We start from the raw sequence: 20890 nt of genomic DNA, 5'->3' as shown, positions 1-20890 counted from the left end.
CATGCATGTATCTTCTCATAGGGCATCTTAAGAGCACGGAGGATTTTGTCTGATTGGTACAGGTTTGCAGGTAGTACATGGCCTTTGGTTAGAAAACGTCCAAATAATGTCATCATCGCGTCTTAGCATTTTCTGCCCAAGTTGAATTGAGCCTGCAGAGCCATTATTTGTGAGATGGCATCCAGCTGACAAAGCTCAGTCTGCTCGTGGAGAGGACGTTCTGCAGACTCTAACATTTCATTGAAGGCCTTTGTAGATTCCTCCATCTCGTCGTCCGAGTCTTGAGCATCATCAAAGTCTTGCACCATGCCTTCCATCCAGGTACCATGCTCGTCGGTGCGATGACGAAGCACCTCAGCTCTAGCACGTTGGACAGACTCACCATGAAATGTCCACACCATATAACCTAGCATAAAACCCCTCTTCTGCAGGTGTTTGCCCATTTCATCGTCTGTCCTCTTGTGCCAATTGTCGCACCCAGCACAGGGGCACCAGATTGTCCTCTGGCCATTTGCAAATGCGGCTCTCACAAACCCCTTGGTTTTTGTTAACCATTCATTGGTCATGTCTTTATGACTAGTGTGACTGGTGTACATCCACGCACGATCACTCATCTTGCCTAGCTACTGGACACATAAGAAATATATATATATATAAATCAGCATGTATATATTCATCAGTTAATGGAGTTTGTCACTTTTATTACGTCCATGCGACATAGACACTAAAAAGGTAAAGATAGGTCCTAATCCCAGCCAAGTAAATCCTCGACCCCTCGACCCTCGACTCCCCGACACCTCGATCCTCGACCCCTAGACCCTCGACTCCTTTTCCCCTTGATTCCCGACCCCTACCCCTCGGCGACCCTAGACCATCGCGACTCTCTTTTTCTACTTTTCCTACTTATTTTTTTCATCTTCTACTACTACTTCTTTTTTTCATCATCATCATCTTCTTATTATTATTATTCTTCTACTTCTTTTCTTCTTTTTCTTCTTCTTCTTCTTCTTCTTCTTCTTCTTCTTCTTGTTCTTTTTTTAATCTTCTTCTTCCTCCTCTTCTTCTTTTACTTCATTTTTTTCATCTTTCTTGTTCATTCTAAAAAAACAAAAACAAAACCTAAACTAACCTATAAACTAAATCTATCCTAAACTTACCTAAACTAAACTAAACTAACCTAACCTAAACTAAACAAACCTAAACTACATCTTAAAAAACAAAAAAAACAAAAAAACTCACCACGGGGAGGGGGCGCGGGTTGAGGAGGCAGTCCATGGGGAGGGGGCATGGGTTGAGGAGGCCGAGGGGAAGGGCGGCCGGCGACAGTGCGACTCCAATGGCGGGGCGGGGCGGTGTTGCGCGTGTTGGAGTTCTGGGAATGGGGGTACCCAGACTTGCCTGCCTGTGGCCCATGGCGTGGCTCCATCGATGGCCTGGTACGGCCCACCTTCAGCATCAACAACTCGAAACCCTCGCGAGGGGCCAAGCTTCGTGAGGCGGGCAACACCAAGTCCTCCAGGAGGAGCGGAGATTTCCATGCAAGCATCACCTCATGAGGTTCGAATGACGTGAGCCATGACGATCAAGGCAAGGTGGGTGCCAACATGCGCAGGACAGCAGTTTCCTCTTTGATGCTAAGGAGGCGAGCGCAGGCGCGGAGTCCCGAGGAATCAGCCAAAGGTTTCCATTCCCGTGCAACAAGACCAAGACTGCTAGGACAACAGGACGGGGGTCATCACCGATCCCACCGCAGCGTCAAGACAAGAAGCTTTGCAGGCGAAGACTACTTTTGTCAGGATAAGATGTACTAGTTGTCTCCCTTGAATTTGGCCACTATAAATAGGACCTAGCCACCACCGTAGGGAGGGATCGGATCCATTCCATCCTTACCAGCTCACCACACAAGCACAAGAACACTCCTCTTGAGGTTGTTCTCGTTGTACTAGTTCATCCCAACCCCTCGAGGCCAATCCACCGCAAAGTAGGAGTAGGGTTTTACACCGCAAGGTGGCCCGAACCTGGGTAAACTGCCATGTCCTCTTTCCTTTGAGTTCGTCAAGCTAGGTCGTGAGATTGGCGAGTAGGCAGACTAGGGAGGTTGAGTTCTTCTCACACACCCCAGAGTTCGAATCTATCCAAGGTCTGCGGAGCACGAATTCTGACAGCGCAGCTCCGGCGATGGGGCGGGCAGGGCAGCCGCCACGGCCTGTGTCTGCTGGGCGAGGCGGACAGAGACGAGGGTGGCGACGGATGGCGACGGCTCAGGCACGGGGGGCAGCACAGGTGAGGTGAGGGGAGAGAGAGGGAGGGGAGAGAAAGAGGGGAGAGAGAGGTTGGTGGGGCGTGGGGCTGGCCGTCTTTTAGTTAGGTTGAATTTCTTTGCCGACTGCTAGCAGACGACAAAGAGTGTAGCTAGTGGGGTGGGGCCGGGGGAACGGCCGTTAGGTTGGCCTGTGCCGTTTACTAGCAGACGACAAAGAAAGTGGCCATTAGGTTGTTCTCATTAGTGGGCCACCCTCCCTCTTTCTCGTCTGCTAGCAGACGACAAAGATTCTATGTCGTATGCTAGCTGACGACAAACTTGATCTTTGTCGCCAGCTCTTTCTTTGCCGTCAGTTTTCTGTAAGCTGAGGGCAAAGACCTACTTTGTCGTCAGCTAGCAGACGACAAAGAGCAGGCTGACGGCAAAGCTCCTGATTCCAGTGGTGTTTGTGCCATGTCATGACACCATGCCAAGTTTCATGATTTTCAGGCGTGTTTTGGATTTACATGAATTAAAAAACCAAGTTTCTCAATCTTTCCGGCCGAGCCACGACGGCCAGATGTTTGAATTTCATTCCCATTTCTTGCATGGGACCTAGAAATTCACCCAAGGACACACATGTGATTTTTCAACCAACTTTGGTGCACTGGAGCATGTGCTTGTAGTTCAAATTTGAATTATGCACATTAAATGACTATAAATTCAATTAATTTAGAAGAAAGTCCAAACGAACCCAGAATTATTCCAAATTTTAACACGACACTCATATAGTTCTATCTTGCCTGTGTAAAAAATCAAGGGGGAAGCAACATATATCGTTTACCACACAAAGGTGACACATCCCCCCTTGGGAACCACGAGTCTTCTCGAGAGAAGCTCCGGTTTGCAAGGAGCTTATACCAAAAACTTGTCCAAATGTGGCCAATTTTTTTACGATAGCATGTTGGTGCATGAAATGACACCATGCCAAGTTTCATGATTTTCAGGCGAGTTTTGAATTTCCAGGAAGTTAAAAACCAAGTATCTCAATGGTCCCAACCAAGTGACGACGCCCAGATGTTTGAATTCAATTCCCATTTCTTGCATGGTACCTATAAATTCAACCAAAGACACACATGCGATTTTTCAATAAACTTTGGTGCACTTGAGCATGTGCTGCCATGGTTCTCGGCTTATCCTGTCCGAGCTGGCGGGCAAGCCACTCATCTCGGATGTTGTTTTTGAATGTGGCAATGGCCTCGGCCTCGGAACAGTCTATGATCTATTTTTTCTTAGTGAGGAATCGGTTCTAGAATTTCTAAGCTGATTCACCGTGCTGCTGAGTAACACGGCTGACGTCATCAGCGTCCGGAGGTCCGGCGTAAGTGCCTTGGAAATTTGCCCAATAGGCATCCTCAAGGGCTTCCCGGCTACCGATAGAATGAGGAGGTAGGTTGTTGAGCCAATGCCTGGGCGGCCCCTTTAGCTTGAGTGGCAAGCATTTGATGGCGTGGAGGTCATCTCCATTAGCCATGTGTGTATTTTTTTGATAAAGGACATTTCATTGAATAGATATATCAAGGTGATACAATCGCATCGAAAGAAAGCCTGACCTTTGCATAGCTTGATGCACACAGCCAAAAAGTCCAAAGTACCCAAAAATAAAATTCGATTCACAACTAAGAAAATAAATTAGGTCCAGCCTAAGGAGTGGCAGATCCTATCCGGAGATCACACCGCCATCCATGGGGGTAGAAAACCTCCCTGGCCGTACGCTCCAGCCGTGTATGCACCATCATAAAAAGGTCTCGGTCCTCCGACCTCTACAGGATAGACCAAGTACGGAGCCATTGTGTACAAACATGAATAACCTGGATAGGAGATGAGACACATTTATTATTAGAAATCACATCATTCCTGGTAAGCCACAATGCCCAGCATAAGGCAGCTGCCCCCACAAGAATATGTGCAAAAAATTGTTTATCAATACCCCGCAACCAGTTGTCGAACATGTTACGTGCACTACGTGGGGGTATAAATTTGAAGCTACTTGAACTATGGCCCAAACTGCCCGAGCAAACTTGCACTCAAAAAATAAGTGTTTAATAGACACATCATGTTGGTAAAAGACACATGTCTTGGTACCATGCCAGTTGAGTCGTGCCAGATTATCTCTAGTTAGGATGACTCCTCTATTTAGAAACCAGAGGAAAATCTGCACTCTTAGAGGAATTTTGAGCTTCCACAATTTCGTGTTATCTACCGGAACATCACAATGAACCATTGCATCATACATGGATTTGACTAAAAAATCCATTCTGATGCAAATTCCATTGAAAAATGTCCGGCTCACCTGACAGTTGAATGTCCTCCAAGCAAGTGAGTAATTCATTCCATGCTGCCAGGCGAGGGCCTAAAAGGTCCCTACGGAAAGAAATATTAGGGTATTCTTGTCCTAAAATTTGTTTGATCGTGACAAATTTATGTCTGATAATCCTGTACAACCTCGGGTATTGCACCATGAGTGGGTTGTTCCCTAGCCAGGTGTCTTCCCAGAATCGAACCTGAGAACCGTCCCTAAACGAGAATGTTCCATATTGGAAAAAGAATTCCTTGGCCTTCATCACGCCACACCAAAAATGTGAATCGCCAGGTTTCCAATGAACTTGAGAAATGGCATTGGATCACACATACTTGTTACGAATGATTTTCTGCCATTCTCCATTCTCAATGAGTAGTTTGTAAACCCATTTGCTAAGAAGACCAATGTTTTTAATCTCAAGGTCTTGAATTCCCAGCCACCCTTGACTTTTAGGTCTACATAATACACTCCACTTAGCCAGTCGATATTTCTTGGATTCGTTATCGCACTGCCAAAAAAATCAGGATCTAAAGTAGTCGAGTCTCTGGAGAACCCCTTTTGGTAGATGCAAGAATGACAACATGTATAAAACCATGTTGCTTAGGACAAAATTGATCAAAATCAATCGCCCCCGTAAGACAAGAGTTTGGCCTTCCAACTGGCTAGTCGTTTATCAAGTCGCTCTTCCACATGCTTCCACTCAGCGATAGTTAAACGCTAATAGTGTATGGGAATGCCTAGATATCGAATCGGCAACTGCCCGAGCTGGCATCCAAAAATCTCAACATACTCAGGTGCTGATTCTGTAGCATCGCCAAAACAAAAAAGTTCGCTCTTATGAAAATTAATTTTGAGACCAGAAAGTTCCTCAAAAGCACATAAGAGCAACTTGAGATTTCTTGCCCTATCTGGATCATGATCCATGAAAAGTATAGTGTCATCCGCATATTGTAGAATAGATAGCCCATCTTCTACCAGATGTGGAATGACACCACTAACTTGACCGTCCAGCTTAGCCCGCTCAACAAAGGTAGCTAGCTTGTCAGCCACAATGTTAAACAAAATAGAAGAAGCAGGGTCCCCTTGGCAAAGCCCCTTCCTTGTCTGGAAATAGTTGCCAACGTCATCGTTAACTTTGATGGCCACACAACCTCCAGAAACAAAGTTCTCTACCCAACGACATCATTTTGGTGAAAATCCCTTCATGCATAAAGTTTGCAACAGGAAGGGCCACTTAAATTTATCGTAGGCTTTTTCAAAATCTATTTTAAGAATGACTCCATTCAACTTTTTTCAGTGAAGCTCATGTATAGTTTTATGCAGCACGACAAAACCATCTAATATGTTGCCGCCTTGCATAAATGCTGTTTGAGTGAGTTTGATGACATGGTCAGCCACCCCATTCAACCGATTAGTTGTGACCTTCGTAAAGATTTTAAAACTTACATTCAGAAGGCAAATCGGTCGATATTGTTGAATACGACTAGCCTCCTTAATCTTAGGCAATAGGATAATTTCCCCAAAGTTTAAACGAGAAGTATCAAGGTCTTCGGTATGCAGTTGGTTAAACAACTGAACCAAGTCTACCTTAATCACATCCCAAAAACATTGATAGAACTCTGCGGGAAATCCATCCGGTCCCGGAGCCTTGTTGTGTTCCATTTGAAACACCGCGGTTCGAATTTCTTCCTTAGAGAACGGGGAGGTTAAGAATTCATTTTCCACTTCCGTAACTTGAGGAATGTCATGAGTAAAACACTCATCCAACTGAAAAGTCGTTTCATCTGAAGGTCCAAAAAGCTCTTTGTAATACTTTGTAATAAAATTTCTGAGTGGTGCATCCCCCTCAATTCGGCCTTCCTCCTGGTCAAGAGCAAATATACATATATGGAGGACAAAACCCTCGATCCATACTATTGGGTCGGTAGTGCCATCGTATGCTTCTATATTGATGGGCTTAAACCAGTCTGGCAACTGATGTTCCATTACTCTATCTGTAAAACAAATCAGGTGGGCTGGACCACAGAACCGAGTTGTATCGCGTCGGAGGTCGGGGGAGAGCCGTGTGTAGGCTTGATCTCGGGCGCGACCGTTCCTGTCTAACCAGGCATCGTAGCCGTCAAGCCCGGCGGGTGCGCATCCTCTTGATCCATAAATGGACCAAGGACGCGCTCGGTTTGCCTAAATGTGATGTCGAACATCATGAGGGTCTAGGTTATCCATGGGGTCCTTGCCATAACGGCGTGGAGCCAGTCGGCTATTGAGGTTTTCCCATACTAGCATGTCCTGACCTCTAGGGGGTCGGTCAGGCGCATCGAAGATTAGTTTGTCATCGAACTCCAATAGCAAATGCCTGTGAGGATATGATTTGGGCACGCTATGGAGTCGGTCTTCGAGATCTTGTTCGGCCGAGAGTAATTCAACCCACTTTTCGTTTAGCATGTCTGTATTGGCTTGTTGTTGCTGCTTGCGTTTCATGCTTCGATGAGACACTGCCGAAAGTGCTCTTGCTCGAAGGGCGTCTTTGGGGACGATGTATCCTCGGTGCCAAGGCTCTCGTCTTCCTCGGGCTATGGCATGTAGTTGTCGTCGGCCCCTTCAAAGAGTCATTGGGATCTAAGTCCTCGGGATTTCCTTCGGGACAGCCGTTTCATACTGGGGAGGCTTGAAAGTCCTCTCCAGTGTTATCGGTGTCACCGGCAGTCGTGTTGCCATTATCGATGGTAGCATTGTTGCCAATAGGTTCCTCGTTGGTACCTCTTCTTTGTCTGCGCCGACGTGTTGAAGGGGATTTGATGGTGTCCACCATGTATACATCGTAGGTGGATGTTGCAGTCCATTTGCCAGTATTTACTAATTGCGAAGTGTTTTCCGCGGGGCCACCGACATCTTCATCCATGTCTGTGGCCTCATCATAGTGTAGCACGTCGGTTATATCATCGACCGTGCCGACTAGGTGGGTGGTGGGCGGGATATAAATTTCCCGGTTGTCGGCTTTAAGTCCGATCTTGTCGTAGACCGAAGTCTTGTCGTCCGAGAATGACATACTTTGGATACGATCAAGCATCTCGTTCAGGTGAGATAGCTCTTCCGGGTTCATGGCCTGGCTATAGGCGGGGCTGCCTCGAAGTATGCCTGGCGTATAGGTCGGCCCGTTTTCGGCATGGAGGGGATCCGAGAGCGATTGAAGATCCTGCGTTGGCGTTGGCTCCAAATCCAACGTAGCTTTAGAGATAAGGGCCTGGACTCGACCGGACAAGAGTCCAGGCCGAGGGTCGAGGCGCGATCGCCTGGAGTCATTACGTCGGGGTTCTCTGGTGGCGCCAAGGAGTTTGATCCGACGTCCTTGAAGGAGATCAGTTCTAGTGTCGAGCCTCCGATGTCTGATAAGCCCTCGACCTGGCCGGGCGTCCAGCTCGACAGGATGAGTTTGTCGTGGGAGTCCACGATATACTCTAGGCCTCCTAAGGTCACAATCTGACCCAGGGCGTAATTCTTGACGGAGGCCAGATGGCCAGTCGAGTTGGCGCAGAAGATCATGCTGCCAAACATGAAAAGTTGACCAAGGATGTAAATGTTCACATTGTCATTGCCTCAGTTGATCTGCAGATGAGCCATTGATCCTTTTGTCGATCTCACAGCAGAACTCTCAATGAAAGCACCAGTGTCGGTGTGAAAACCAGCAGACCTCAGGGTAGGGGGTCCCAAGGTTTGGATCTCGGACATATGGTAACAGGAATAGGGAGATGATGTTTACCCAGGTTTGGGCCCTCTTGATGGAGGTAAAGCCCTACGTCCTACTCTTGTTTATATTGATATGGATGTATCAAGTATAGAGTTGATCTACCATGAGATCGTGAGATGTGTTCTAACTCTAGGGCTAGGTGAATGAAATTGCGTTGATGCCCCCCCCCCCCCCCGACGGGCTAAACTCTCTAGCTTATATACACATCAAACAGGGTATCTAGGGTTAGAAGGTCGGTATTTTGGCATGGATGTGGCAGGAGAAGTCTTGTAGTGTACGACAAGCCTTCAGTAGATGCAGTCCTGATCACGATCCATCGTGCAACTTCCGGAGTCCATCTTAAGAAGAATGAAGGCCCGCTGGCCCATCCGAGGATCCTGGGCTGACTAGGTTAGCACCCACTAGTCCATGACACCATCAACGGGGCTTGGTGGTTTCCCATGGCGGTGCGGTCATGTTCTTGCTCCATAGTTTAGGGTGTCCTCTTAGGTGTGGCTTCTCTTGTTTTGATGTTTGGTGAAGGGTTAGCAAAAGCCTGTTTCCAGAGTGAAACTTTGATTTTAAGGAGTTAAATCGGACCTAAATTGGACCTAGCCGATCCCATATTGGCATTAGGCCCTCAAAATGTTTACACCACGCATCAGCCGCCGCTTATATTTACTCGAATGACGTAACTTCTAATAACACCCCCCCCCAGCGTCGTCCCTCTCCTTCGCTCGTTATACATCGATGCCCATGCCACCTAAATCTTCTCGCACCACTGATCGTCCCTCCCGCCCGCGCCGCAGCCACCCCTTCGGCAATTCCAATGGGCTCGTGTCACCCCCAAAATGGCAGGATCTAGCCGTTGAAGGATGCCACATTCGATTAAAAGAGCGGATTTGTGCCAAGTTGCACAGCTGACCCGGACACGCGACGACGAGACCCCCTTCTACTCCTTCACCGACCTTCCTCCCGCCTCCCCACCACCGAAGAGGTAGTACCATGGCATCGGCACCGGCCATGGGGGCCGGGGATTTTGGAAATAAAAGACAAGGACACCGGCCCCCCGCTACTGGCTTGTGGCACCTTCTAATCGGCGGAGCTGGTGGCAAGGGCCTAGGCGTGAAGGCGATGAGCCTCTATGGCAGCTAGGTTAAGCTCAACCTCCCCCTCAACATCCAGGAGGTCTGGGGATGTGGTTGGGGATGGCTTAGGTAGGGATGACAATGGGGCCTCTTGCACACCAAATCACTACTAGGGAAAATCCTAGCAGCAGCGCGGGTTTTGGGCCTCTCAATAGCGCGGGCACCGGCGCTACTAATAAGGCGCTACAGCTAACGTATAGCAGTAGCGCATGTTGTCCCACGCTACTGTTACATATGAATAGTTGTAGCGCTCTTTAGAAAAGGGCGCTGCTGATATTATCTGCAGCGCTGTTTACAGGGAAGCGCTACTGGTAAGGCGGCGCTACTGCTAAATTTCCCCCCTCGCTACTACTAGGTTTATTAGTTTTTTCCCTACATATTTGTTTTGTATTTGTTTTGTATTTGAATAGGCTTTATACAATAATCTTTAGCATATCATACACATACAAATGTAATCATAGCATATACATACAATTAGTCTCATCAAATCATGTCATCATCATAATCATCATCCGACACAAAGTGGTCTCTTGTCATCATCTCGAAAATAATGATACAAGTCTCGATTACTTGCAAATACATCGTCATCCATCTAAACAATGATATAAGCGAGAAGAGCTATCACTTTGAGTACATGAGTTCGTATCCCTCTCTCGCATTAGCATGAACCTAAACTAACTACTGCCTGTCGCTCGGAAACCGGAAACCGGTACGCCTGGGCCTGACACTCCGGCCACTCGTCGTATATATACTCCTGGCGTAGCACTTCTGCGCCATCCATGATCTATGCACCTGCATCGTCACATGAGTTGATGATATGCAACATATATAGTTGAGCAACAGAAAGAGACAGACTTGGCAAAAATAGAAACAACATATCATAAGCATAAATAACAAAGTTCATCGTACCCAAAATGCCCTAACTAGAGTGATTTTCGCTAGTCGAGGAGGAGAACGGTTTAACTATATCACAAATAAAGTTTCACCGTGCATAACTCAAAGTTTTGTCATACAGAAAGTATGGACTAGACGGACACATTGTCATATATCGACAATCACTCCACCATGTCGTGCCATCCATCCATGTCAGGGAGATAGTCCTCGAGCTTAGTGAAAGGCTTCATGTCGAGACACTGAGAGGCTATCCATGTTCGGACGTCTTCCCGAGACATTTGTCCTTCTCCGTAGAACATACTTGTTTTTCCGACGACCTCCTTCATGATGATTTGGGCAAGTTCGCGTTGGATGTTATAGAACTCAGCTCGAAGTTGATGATCCTCGATATCTCCTATGTCCTTTGCCCATTGCAGAATATGGGCATCGCCGGATCTAGGTGACATGCGAAGGTTCTGGTGATCCCGTCTGTACTCCAGCATGTGATGTAGGACATAGAATCCATCATTAAGAGAATCGTTCGGTTGCTGGATGCAGCAGCAGTCGGTCTTATGGCTGAAGGCGACCCTGCTACCCCTTCTCTTCTTGTCCCTGACCTCTCCACCCCTTGCCTGGTAGTAAAACATAGCACTGTCGAGAACATCCTTGATGTGGGTGTAATCCTTTTTGTGAATGTTCTTCGACGAGTCCAAGTAAAGAGCGTGGGAGAATCGGGGGTAGAGGATGATGAGGACGGCACGCCCGCCGCTGCGCAAAATAAGTACACCTCAAATTAATTAGCCTCCACCGTGCAGATGAATGATTGAAATTGAAGGAAGGATAGCAGCGCGGATGACTTACATGGGATGATAAGGCACGAGAATCGCCTCCTTGTCCTTATTGGCAAGCATGAAACTAACGATGTAATCCCTCGCGTATTCACCGTGCTTTGCGCAGACTCCCAAGAAGCCCTCGTGCATGTAGTACGGGTCAGCGACACAGATATGAGGTATCTGCTCAACCCCGATGATGTAGTTCATGTGCAAGGCATAAAGGCGGACAAACATAAAATCCAGCTTCTTCACGTGAAACATGTCGAATATGTAATCGAATCGGAGGAAGAACTTATCCGCGGGGAAGCTGTCGATGTACGACATTTGCCGCGGAACGTTAACCACGTAGAGTGGGTATCCTGGATCTTTCGAGGCGATGAGGCCTTTCTCTACCCGCAGCACATCATCATGAAGTCTCCTTAGATCGCGAATCTGGCTCGTAGCGCTGTTGCAGGTAGGATTGGTTGACCGGGGATATGCCATTTATCTGCATCGGGGATATCTATACGGTCCTGAAGCCGAGGCTGTTGAGGCGGCTGGATCATAGAATCAACTTCTTTTCCTTTCCATGCTCTCTTCCTAGACTTCTTTACTACCGGAAGGTCATCCATAATACGTTGAGACGGCAATTCAGGCACCTACTCATGACACTCAAACCCTAAGGAGGCGCTAGTATAGACATACTGTTCAGCGCCATCGTCATCCTCATCCTCATCCATGGCGACGTCATCAGCGACTAATGGAGCCTCCTCCTTACCCCGTCCGCTATCACCCAACCCGACACCCGACACTAATTGGGTAGGTGGGGTGTTGATGTTCATACCTTGCTGAGGCTGCGTGCTCGTGGGTGTGCTCCCGGCCGCCTCCAGACGAAGCAGACTCTTTGGCCACAACAGGACCCACTAGTATTAGAGGAAGCAAATTCTCGTGGCCCGGTTTGACACTGGCCACGGAAACCTTGAAGACGTTCAGGGGGATCGGCCGGCTGTGGAACAATGGTTCCTTCGGCTCCATTATTGTCGCCTTCCCCACGTCCACCTTCTGGTCGCTGATGGTGTACAATATGGTGCATGGGGTTTCGTCGGCCTGCAAAGAAAAGTCTGCGACGTGAGACATCCGAAAGGCAACAAAAACGGGAGATTATACATTTATATTGAAGGGGGCCGGTGTGACAGATACCGTGAGGGCGTCGAGCTCAGCCAAAGATGAAGCACCGCCGAGCACGTCCGGTGCGGGAGCCCGTGCGGGAGCAGGTGCGGGAGCCAGTGCGGGAGCAGGTGCTGGTGCAACGCTAGTCGAGCTACTCCCCAAGAAGTCAGCAAGGGGAAAGTCCTCTGGATTTTGCCTTGTCCTAGTGAAAACGGCCGGAACCAAGGAAGTAGACAAATCTGCAACCACCTGTTTTGCGGCAGCTACCGCTCTTGCGACTGTCTGAGATGATTTCTTCTCAACCGCAATCTCAACCTTCTTGTCGATGTTTTCTTCAGTTAACCTCCGTCTTTCCTTTCTCTCCTCCGTGGTCTCATGGTAGTACTTCTTCCACGTGGCGCCGTCTCCGACACCGTGCACGCATCCATACGATGGTCGAGTATCCACCGGTTGTCGTTTCAATATGTTCAACGCCCGGTTGAATGGAGTGTCCCACTTGGGCCTCGCCAATGCCTCAGACGGCGAGTCGCTTTCGGCCGCAATCCGGTGCTGCTCTCTCTGCAAAAGGCACAACGATCGTTTACAAATATGACTAACGTGTGCAGTCAAATTGATCAGAAACTAAATTTACCAGCAGTCTCATGAACTCCGTAATGACCGGTTTTGTCTCGTAAACCTTCTTCACTGGGTCCCAACGGTGTCGGGCCCTGAGGACGTCACGCTCCTGCGGGACGGTGAACTCCGCCAAGGGGTCTGGGATGCCCAGACTCGTGGCTTCCGCATCCTCCTTGGCCCATTTGGACCTCTTTCCGCCGTAACCACGGCTTTCGAGGTGGTGGCTCCCAATGTTCCTCTCTTGAAGCCCCTTCATGTACTTAGACTTTTTTTGGCAGCTTCGGCCTCGCAAGCCTCCTTGAATATTTTAAACTGCTCTCCCGTGATTGTCGAATTATCCTTTACAATCTCGGAGTAGGGTTCCTTGTCATTGATCTTTGCTTTCACTTGATTTTTCCAGGCGGCCAACGCGTCGCTAAACTTGGTCATGGCATGTTTGTTTATCTTCTTCATTGTCGGGTCCTCATCTGGATCTTCATAATCCTTCTCATTCCGGCTCGGGAACAAGAATATATGGTGAAACTTCTTTAGGAGGGAGCTCCTCATATTTTCTCTCTTCTGTAGTTTCTCATCATTGATGGTGGCGGTTGTCCGTACGATGCAGCCTATTTGATTGCCGTAGCACGAGCACACTTCCTCGGGCGCCTTTGGCTCAAAATTGCCGTCGTCCACCTCCATGACCACCAGTCTAGTAGTCCTGAGTTTGTTAGGAAGTTGTTGCCTCTTTGCTTTCGATTCTACACCGGCTCCGCTCCCCGAGGCAGCGCCGGTCTCAGTCTCAGCGCCGGTCTCGATGCTGGTCTGAGTGTCAGCGCCGGTCTCAGTCTCAGCACCGGTCTGCGTGTCGATCTCAGTCCCCGATGCCATCGATGGGCCCAGCAACAACATTGGTTGATCGTTGGCAAGGCTAAAAAATTCGTCTGCCGCCCGGTAGACATCGTCGCAATCACCAGAACCCCGTCCTTCATCGTTGCTAGCCATGTTTCCTATGATTAAATCTAGTCAATTAATTCTAGACCTAATAAAATGAATAATGACATAAAAAGGCCTATTGTTTTGCAGGAACGTTGACTCCTTCCTGGTGCGGCAAATCCCGGGCACTCGATATGTCCTAGTTTGTAGCACAAGTCATGCTGAAATTCAAGGAAAATTTTGGCATGACCATTGCTAAAAAGTTGACAAATCAAGAACCTGAAATTTGCCGGAACAGAAATGAATCAACATTCCGGTAAAACATAGGCCACTCAGCTTCATTCCCTGGAAACAACAAAGGCACTTGGGCACAATTGAACCACTTCAATGAAAAGATATAACATGAGCAAACACTATTGAGGAATTTGCATATAACATGGCCACTTCAATGAAAAGATATAATCAACAATAATGGAATATGCAAATGAACATCAATGTCATATATCATATAAAAACAATCTTGTTTTTTGTTTACATAGCAACAATTAGTTTGACCAAGTTTTTGAAAAGAAAAACAATTCTGTTTTTTGTTTATAGCTAAATGCCATAGCTACTGTTTTTTATTTATAGCTAAATACTTTTGTTTTTTGTCTAAAGCTAAAAGTCTAGGAACTACATTTTCTCTAACCCTTCTGACCTCACCAAAATTTCCACAGCAAGACCTTAGTACCTACACCCAATTTCTTCAAAAATATTCAGGTCCATAGTCCAAATAATTCAAATTTCATTTGAATGAAATTTGGAACAAATTCAGGTCCGTAGTCCTAATATTTTTTTATAGCTAAGTGTTTTTTGTTTATAGCCTCTGTTAATTTAAATCTAAATGCTACTATTATTTATATACCCTCTATTAGTTTAAAGCTAAATGGAATTACTGTTTAGGCATTTTCATAAAAATTGCCCTAGCTAATTTCCTAAAAAAATTGCTAATCATTTTTCCTAAATGCTATAAAATGCCGACTACCCTAAAAAAATCTAGGGCTCATATGAACACATAGGGTTCATATGAACATCAACACAGTATCAACATATATATGAATTGCCCTAGCAGAGAGAGAGAGAGGAGGGTAGGGGACAGGAGAGGCAGAGCCTTACGGTCGGCGGCGAGGGCAGGCTCTGGCTCGGGCGGTGGCGGTAAGGTCGAGGGCGGCGGCGGTGAGCTCGAGGGAGGCGACGGTGAGGTCGACGACGGCCTCGAGCGGCGGTTGTGAGGTCGAGGGGGCGGCCTCGGGTGGCGGCGGTGTGGTCGAAGGCGGCAGGGCGACGACGGCAATGGAGCAGTGGGGGACAGGGGGGAGTAGAGAGGGAGGGGAAAGGACTTAGCGAAATTTTGAGCCCGGGCTGCCGGGATTTGAGTCAAACTAGCAGTAGCGCGTTTTGCCGAAATGCGCTATAGCTAAGATAGCTATAGCGTGTTCCAGAGAAACGCGCTACAGCTATCCCTTTCTGTTTTCTTTTTCTTTTTCTTTTGTTTTCTTTACATTTTCTTTTTTTCATTTCTCCTTTTTCTATTTCTTTCATTTTCATTTACTTTTCTACTTATTTTTCTATTTATTTTCTTTTTCATAGCAGTAGCGCTCTACAGCATAAACGCGCAGCTACAATTTTTTAGCAGTAGCATGCTTCTGGGAGAACCGCTACTACTATTCCTAACCTACCGGCATTAGTGAGGGAATTTTAGTAGTAGCGCTTTTCTGTGAAGACGTGCTACTGCTAAAACAATGGTTGTAGCGTGGTTTTGTAACAAGCGCTACTACTAAGTAGCGCTAGCGCCGAGTTTTGACCAACGCTACTGTTATACCTCTGTGTATAACGTTTTTCCTAGTAGTGATTATGTCGAGGTTTCATGTATCAGGGGTGGGGATGAGCAAAAAACTTCCCCATGTGAATATTACCGAACTAATTTATTCACCAGAGGGTACAACGGGGATCAGTACGTCACCCTCTTCCCCATACGCGATATCCATCGGCAACCTGCTTTTCAGATATGGCAGCTAGGACCATGTATATGACTAAATATACATTAGCATCAACCAGAAAAACACAAAGAAATTGTAGAACAACAAAACTCCTAAAAACCCTTGCCCTATCTTACACTAAAAATGACCAAGATCGGTAGCAACCGAACAAGGACAACACCTTAGCACTAGGTATAGGAAATTTTTATCCCGGATCATGTAAACCGGGATGGGGATGTCCAAGGGGTTCTCATAGGGGATTATCCCATTGTTAGCGCTATTCTCAGGCTGGGGTGGGAAGCGGCGAGTAATTTTCACTTTTTACCAAGAACTATTCTTTTCTCCTTTCGTCCGCGAACTACACCTTTGATTTCATGGATTGGAGCAATGATGAGATAATTCATCGAATATGATCTTTGAGGTCTAATTATCAACGGATACGTTTTTACCGACCTCATTTTTGTTGTTCTCTTCGATGTTTCAAGTTGAGACTGTCTTTTCTCTTGCCTTACTGGAATTGTTGCAAACCTGTTTTCTTCATCAGATTTTATGTACTGTTGTTGCGATCTCTTTATTTTTTTGAATCAAATGCACAATGTTATATTTTCAGGATCAGACAAAATAAAGACCGGCAGAAAATTAGAAGATGCTGGCCAGCATGCCTGGGAATCAACAGAGATGAAGACGTAATCAAGAACGTCATACAATAAGCAGCAGAAATCGAGAAAAACACGAATGGTCCACATTGATGAAGAACGTACGAACTAGAGCAAGAAGTGACCGTTAACTACATTATTGCAATACTGGACTGGTATAAAATTCCACCTATTGGAGGCACAACGCACAGCCCAGTCCAGCCTAAGCCAAACATCTCATAAGACAGTGGTCTCTTACAAGTTTATACAATCCCTTCGAAGGAAATTGCAGAATATTTGAACTTGACATAACACTCGAGCTCAAAAGCAACACTAGAGCAGAACCCCACGGCCAGAAGCTTTCATCCGTTCCTAGTTGAATCCTGCGTGCATTTGCAAGCATTGCACAAGGCACACGTCAGATCTGCGACCTACTTACTTGTACTGTACCTAGGTTCTGAATCGACTGGGAGAACCTACCAAGTTTGAGGTCCAGGCCGTTGTTCAGCGAGGTGGATCCACCTTCAACGACCTTGAGGCTCTGAGCATGAGCAAGCTGTGGATAATAAAATTACATAAACATAACCAAATTGCAGCGGGATTGGTCGTGAGAAGCACAAAATATCATGAACAAAAAACTCGACGGCTGATAAACATTCTTGAAAGAAACAAAGTAAGAAAAATGTAAAGAAGTTTATATATGCGCCAAAGAGTAGTAGCTAGCTGTCCAGTTCAGATAGGCTTGGGCAGGCTACCCCTGCGGTGCACGTAGGCTAGCCTGGCCTTAGCCTCACGCCGTTGCTTGCAGGGAGTGAAAAGTTATTCCACCTCCAATGTAAAGAAGCTGCAATGAACGGGTCTACGTGTTGTAGGTCGGTAGGCTTTGTGTCACTTCGTGACTCGCAATGGAGCACTCCATTTACTGAGCGCTACCATGAGTAGGGCGAGCACGCCTCCTCATCTTGATGGAGGCTCCTATTTTTTCATTTCGGATGGAATCCTATTTTTTGTAGATGGGAAAAAGAAACGCCTATTTTTGCTACTGTCTGTGTATATCCAGGCATCTATACCAAGGTCCTATTCCATAGAACAGTCGCTCTACAAGTACGTACTACGTATAAAATTTCTTGACTTTTGTTCTAGAAACAGTGTGATCTATGGTGCCCGTTTTTCAACTATAAGGATTTATACTCGTGCTAAAAAGGAGTAGAAGACTAAGCCGGTTGCTACTTCAACTAAGCACAACCGAGACATCATCATGGAACCCTGCCAATGATGGTTATACAACTACTATAAATCACTCCACTTGCTACTTCTTCAAGTAGTAGTACCATTGCTTCAGATTCATTGAAGGGTTTCAAAATCTTCTGACTGGGTACTGTTTTTGTCCTCTCTGGTTAATAATAACACCACTGATGAACGCCGCAGGAACTTGGAAAGAATCTAGAAGCGCTCACCTTGTCACACAGGCCGTAGCGCTCCGCTTGTTTCCCCCTGATCTGCATGCAGCACGGAACAAAACATTAGGCGAGTCACCGCGCTAAGTAAAAAAATATGCAAACGAGTCGATTGAAGAGGGGTGCACCGCACGCTCACCATGTTCTCGAGGTAGCTCATCTCGCCCCCGATCTTGCGGTCCTTCTCGGAGCGCACCTTGTGCATGGCCGCCTCCAGGTTGTGCTCCAGCGCCGCCAGCGACGGCACCGAGTACTGCTCCCCGTCGTCAACCGTCATGAACCTACCAACAGATTAACACGCAGTGAGATCAAAACGGGCGGAGTGCAGCCACGCGCGCGCTGGCCGGCCATGTATACTCTATGCTTTACTTGCCTCAGCTCCTTCTCCAAGAGGTCGCACATCTTGGCCACCTTCTCCAGCTCGGCGCGCCTCTCCTGCTCGATGCAAAAGGGGCGCTCTATCAGAACCGCATCATCACTCTGAAATCTGAATCGAAGCATTGCAATAGTACCACTCACGTACCTGGCGGATGTCGGACCAAACTTTGGTGTGCGTCGCAGCCTCGTACCTCTCGACAAACTCCTTGACACTGCCAAGAATAAGAGATGCACGAGCAAGCATGGGCGGACGTACAAGGAAATCAGTACAGAGGTTAATTGAACGAGCGGGTAGGTCGGTGAGGTGATTGGCTTACGAGGGGACGGTGGGCGCGAGGTACTGGTAGAGCTTGCCGGAGGCGGAGAAGAGGAGGAGGAGGAGGTCGGCGTCGCAGAGGACGGCGAGCTCCCGGGCCTTCTTGAAGAGGCCGTCCCTGCGCTTGTAGAAGGTGGACTGGCGCTGCGTGGGGTTGTCGATCCTCTTTATCTCGCTGCGCCCTCGCCCCATCTCGTTTCCCCGCTTCCGGCAGGCAAGGCTTCTTCCCAAACTCGCAAACGCGCAGCGGAGCAGGGGCCTTTCCGTTTCCGAGACCTTGCAAGAATAAGGAAAGGTTTGGATTGCCCGCGCCGCGCGAGCGACTAGCTCTCTGCTCTACTGTGCTGCTGCGTGGAGGAGGGGGATGTAACAGTTGCTGCTTCTTCGGGGTGCTTGTAGTAGTTGGCCTTGGCCGGGCGAGAGCGATTGGGTTTTTTCTGGTTTAAAGACGGGGTGGCCCTCCGAAGTAAGACAAGATAGTCTAGTCGCGTGTCAGGCCTGGCTTTGCTTGCTTTTCTGCAGGCGTGGGAGGGAGCAAGGCTGAGACGACGGAGACGTGTCGACTGTCCTCCACGACAGTGGATGCGGCCAGGGTGGCCAAATTCACTGTTTTGATCTTTTTCGAAACTCTGCTTTCTAAAAATTTCGGGATCTGATCATTTTCCCTGCCGTTATTATTCTTAACGATAGGGTGAGGGAGACTTATGTGAGATCTCATATTAGGTGAGATCGATTTTCTTGAAAAAAAGTACATATTCAAACATTCTCAAAAACTTTGTAGACACACATCAATGTTTGATGTACAACCTCAAAAAGTTTAGCTCCTTAGTCAACTCATATCTATCTAATATATACTTTTTGTTTTTGTTTTTGAGGGACTATCTATTATATACTTAAGACAAGAGGCAAACAAGACATCACGTTCATCCACATGTATTAAATTATCTTGATCGTCAATTTTATGCAGCAACGGTCAAGATTTAAAATATATAGCGTTACATACAAATATAGTTGTGTACAAACAATTTGGCATGGCATGTAAAAACAGCTGGGCACATCTTTCATCGAAATAGAATATTTTTTCTATTAAAAAAGAAGATTAAAACATGAAAAGTTTTAGATACAACAATTGTCATGTAAAATAGACACGCGCAACCACTTGAAAGTCTGTACAAGGAAGCTTTTTGTTATAACCAGGCACATACCAATATGGGAGTAGATTAAAGAGATTGACTACGAAATTGGAAAGAAAATAAATCGGCTAGAGGTTTCCTAATCTCTTCACGACTCTTTCTCTAAAAAAAGACTCCACATAAGACTCGAATTTATCTCCGTATTATAAGCAAAAAGAGATTGACTATTAAACGTTAAAAAGGAAAAAAACGACCAGAGAGTTTCCTAATATGATTCGGAAATTAAACAAGGAAACAAATATTTCATTTTATCTCCTTATGTAGGAAAAAAAATGATTGACTACGAATTTAAAAAATAAATTAGGTTAGAAAATTAATAATTAAATAAGGAAACGCATATTGGCTATTATGTAGGAGTATGTACAATAGACTTGAGACAAGACCATCGATCTCCACGGAGACTAGGAGCAAAGTGCACCTTAGCTAGCCGGGTACGCAGAAAGACAGTCATCGTCGTTTCATCTTGCAAGAAAAAAGTCGTTCCTACATCTAACTAGGCCACAAAACCACGCCCACGTGAGAGAAAAAGCATTAGATTACCAGATCACTGGCCAGACTCACGTCGTACACCTGAGACCGACCATCATCGTTGGGCCAGAATTTTGATTGCACTGCTGCACCTCCTCATCGTGCTAGAGTAGATCACCCAGAAACATTTTAATGTTACTCGCCAAGGTGTGTCAAATCTATCAATGTGTCATACCCGAAACAAACAAAAAAAATGAATATCTATGCTCGAATTTACCGATTTTCTCTTTTAGCATCCGCTTGGATTAAGTGTGATTTTTTACGCTCTTCAAAATTTAGCTCAAGGTTAAGCTAAAAACCATGGAGCGCACGAAAAGTACCACAACCCAAACAGTCCAGATTTTGGACAAGAACAAATCAGTTGTCATATTATGCAAGCGAGCATATAACAATTCCAATTTACTTTTGCTAGATATAGCAAGAGTAGAAGAACGAACTTGCACCAATTTAGAAACAAATCAGTTGTAAAATGATGCAAGCGAGCATATAACAATTTCAATTTTCTTT

General features: G+C 46.5%; 1 protein-coding gene across 1 annotated transcript; it reads right to left on the bottom strand.

Annotated features, from left to right (window-relative positions):
* Nucleotides 1–16551: 16551 nt before the first annotated feature.
* Nucleotides 16552–19082, bottom strand: LOC543017 (MADS-box transcription factor 32). Its single transcript, XM_044494023.1, has 7 exons — nucleotides 18664–19082; nucleotides 18492–18558; nucleotides 18342–18403; nucleotides 18108–18249; nucleotides 17969–18010; nucleotides 16992–17067; nucleotides 16552–16894 (listed from the first exon to the last, which is right to left on the bottom strand). Exons 1-7 carry the CDS (start codon nucleotides 18852–18854, stop codon nucleotides 16884–16886), a joined length of 591 nt encoding a protein of 196 aa, XP_044349958.1. The 5' UTR covers nucleotides 18855–19082; the 3' UTR covers nucleotides 16552–16883.
* Between the last annotated feature and the right edge of the window lie 1808 nt (nucleotides 19083–20890).

Source organism: Triticum aestivum, chromosome 3B, assembly GCF_018294505.1.
Source record: "Triticum aestivum cultivar Chinese Spring chromosome 3B, IWGSC CS RefSeq v2.1, whole genome shotgun sequence".
In the NCBI taxonomy this organism is placed as follows: Eukaryota; Viridiplantae; Streptophyta; class Magnoliopsida; order Poales; family Poaceae; genus Triticum; species Triticum aestivum.
The sequence above is the reverse complement of the archived record's forward strand: the minus strand, read 5'-3'. Positions and strand labels throughout refer to the sequence as shown.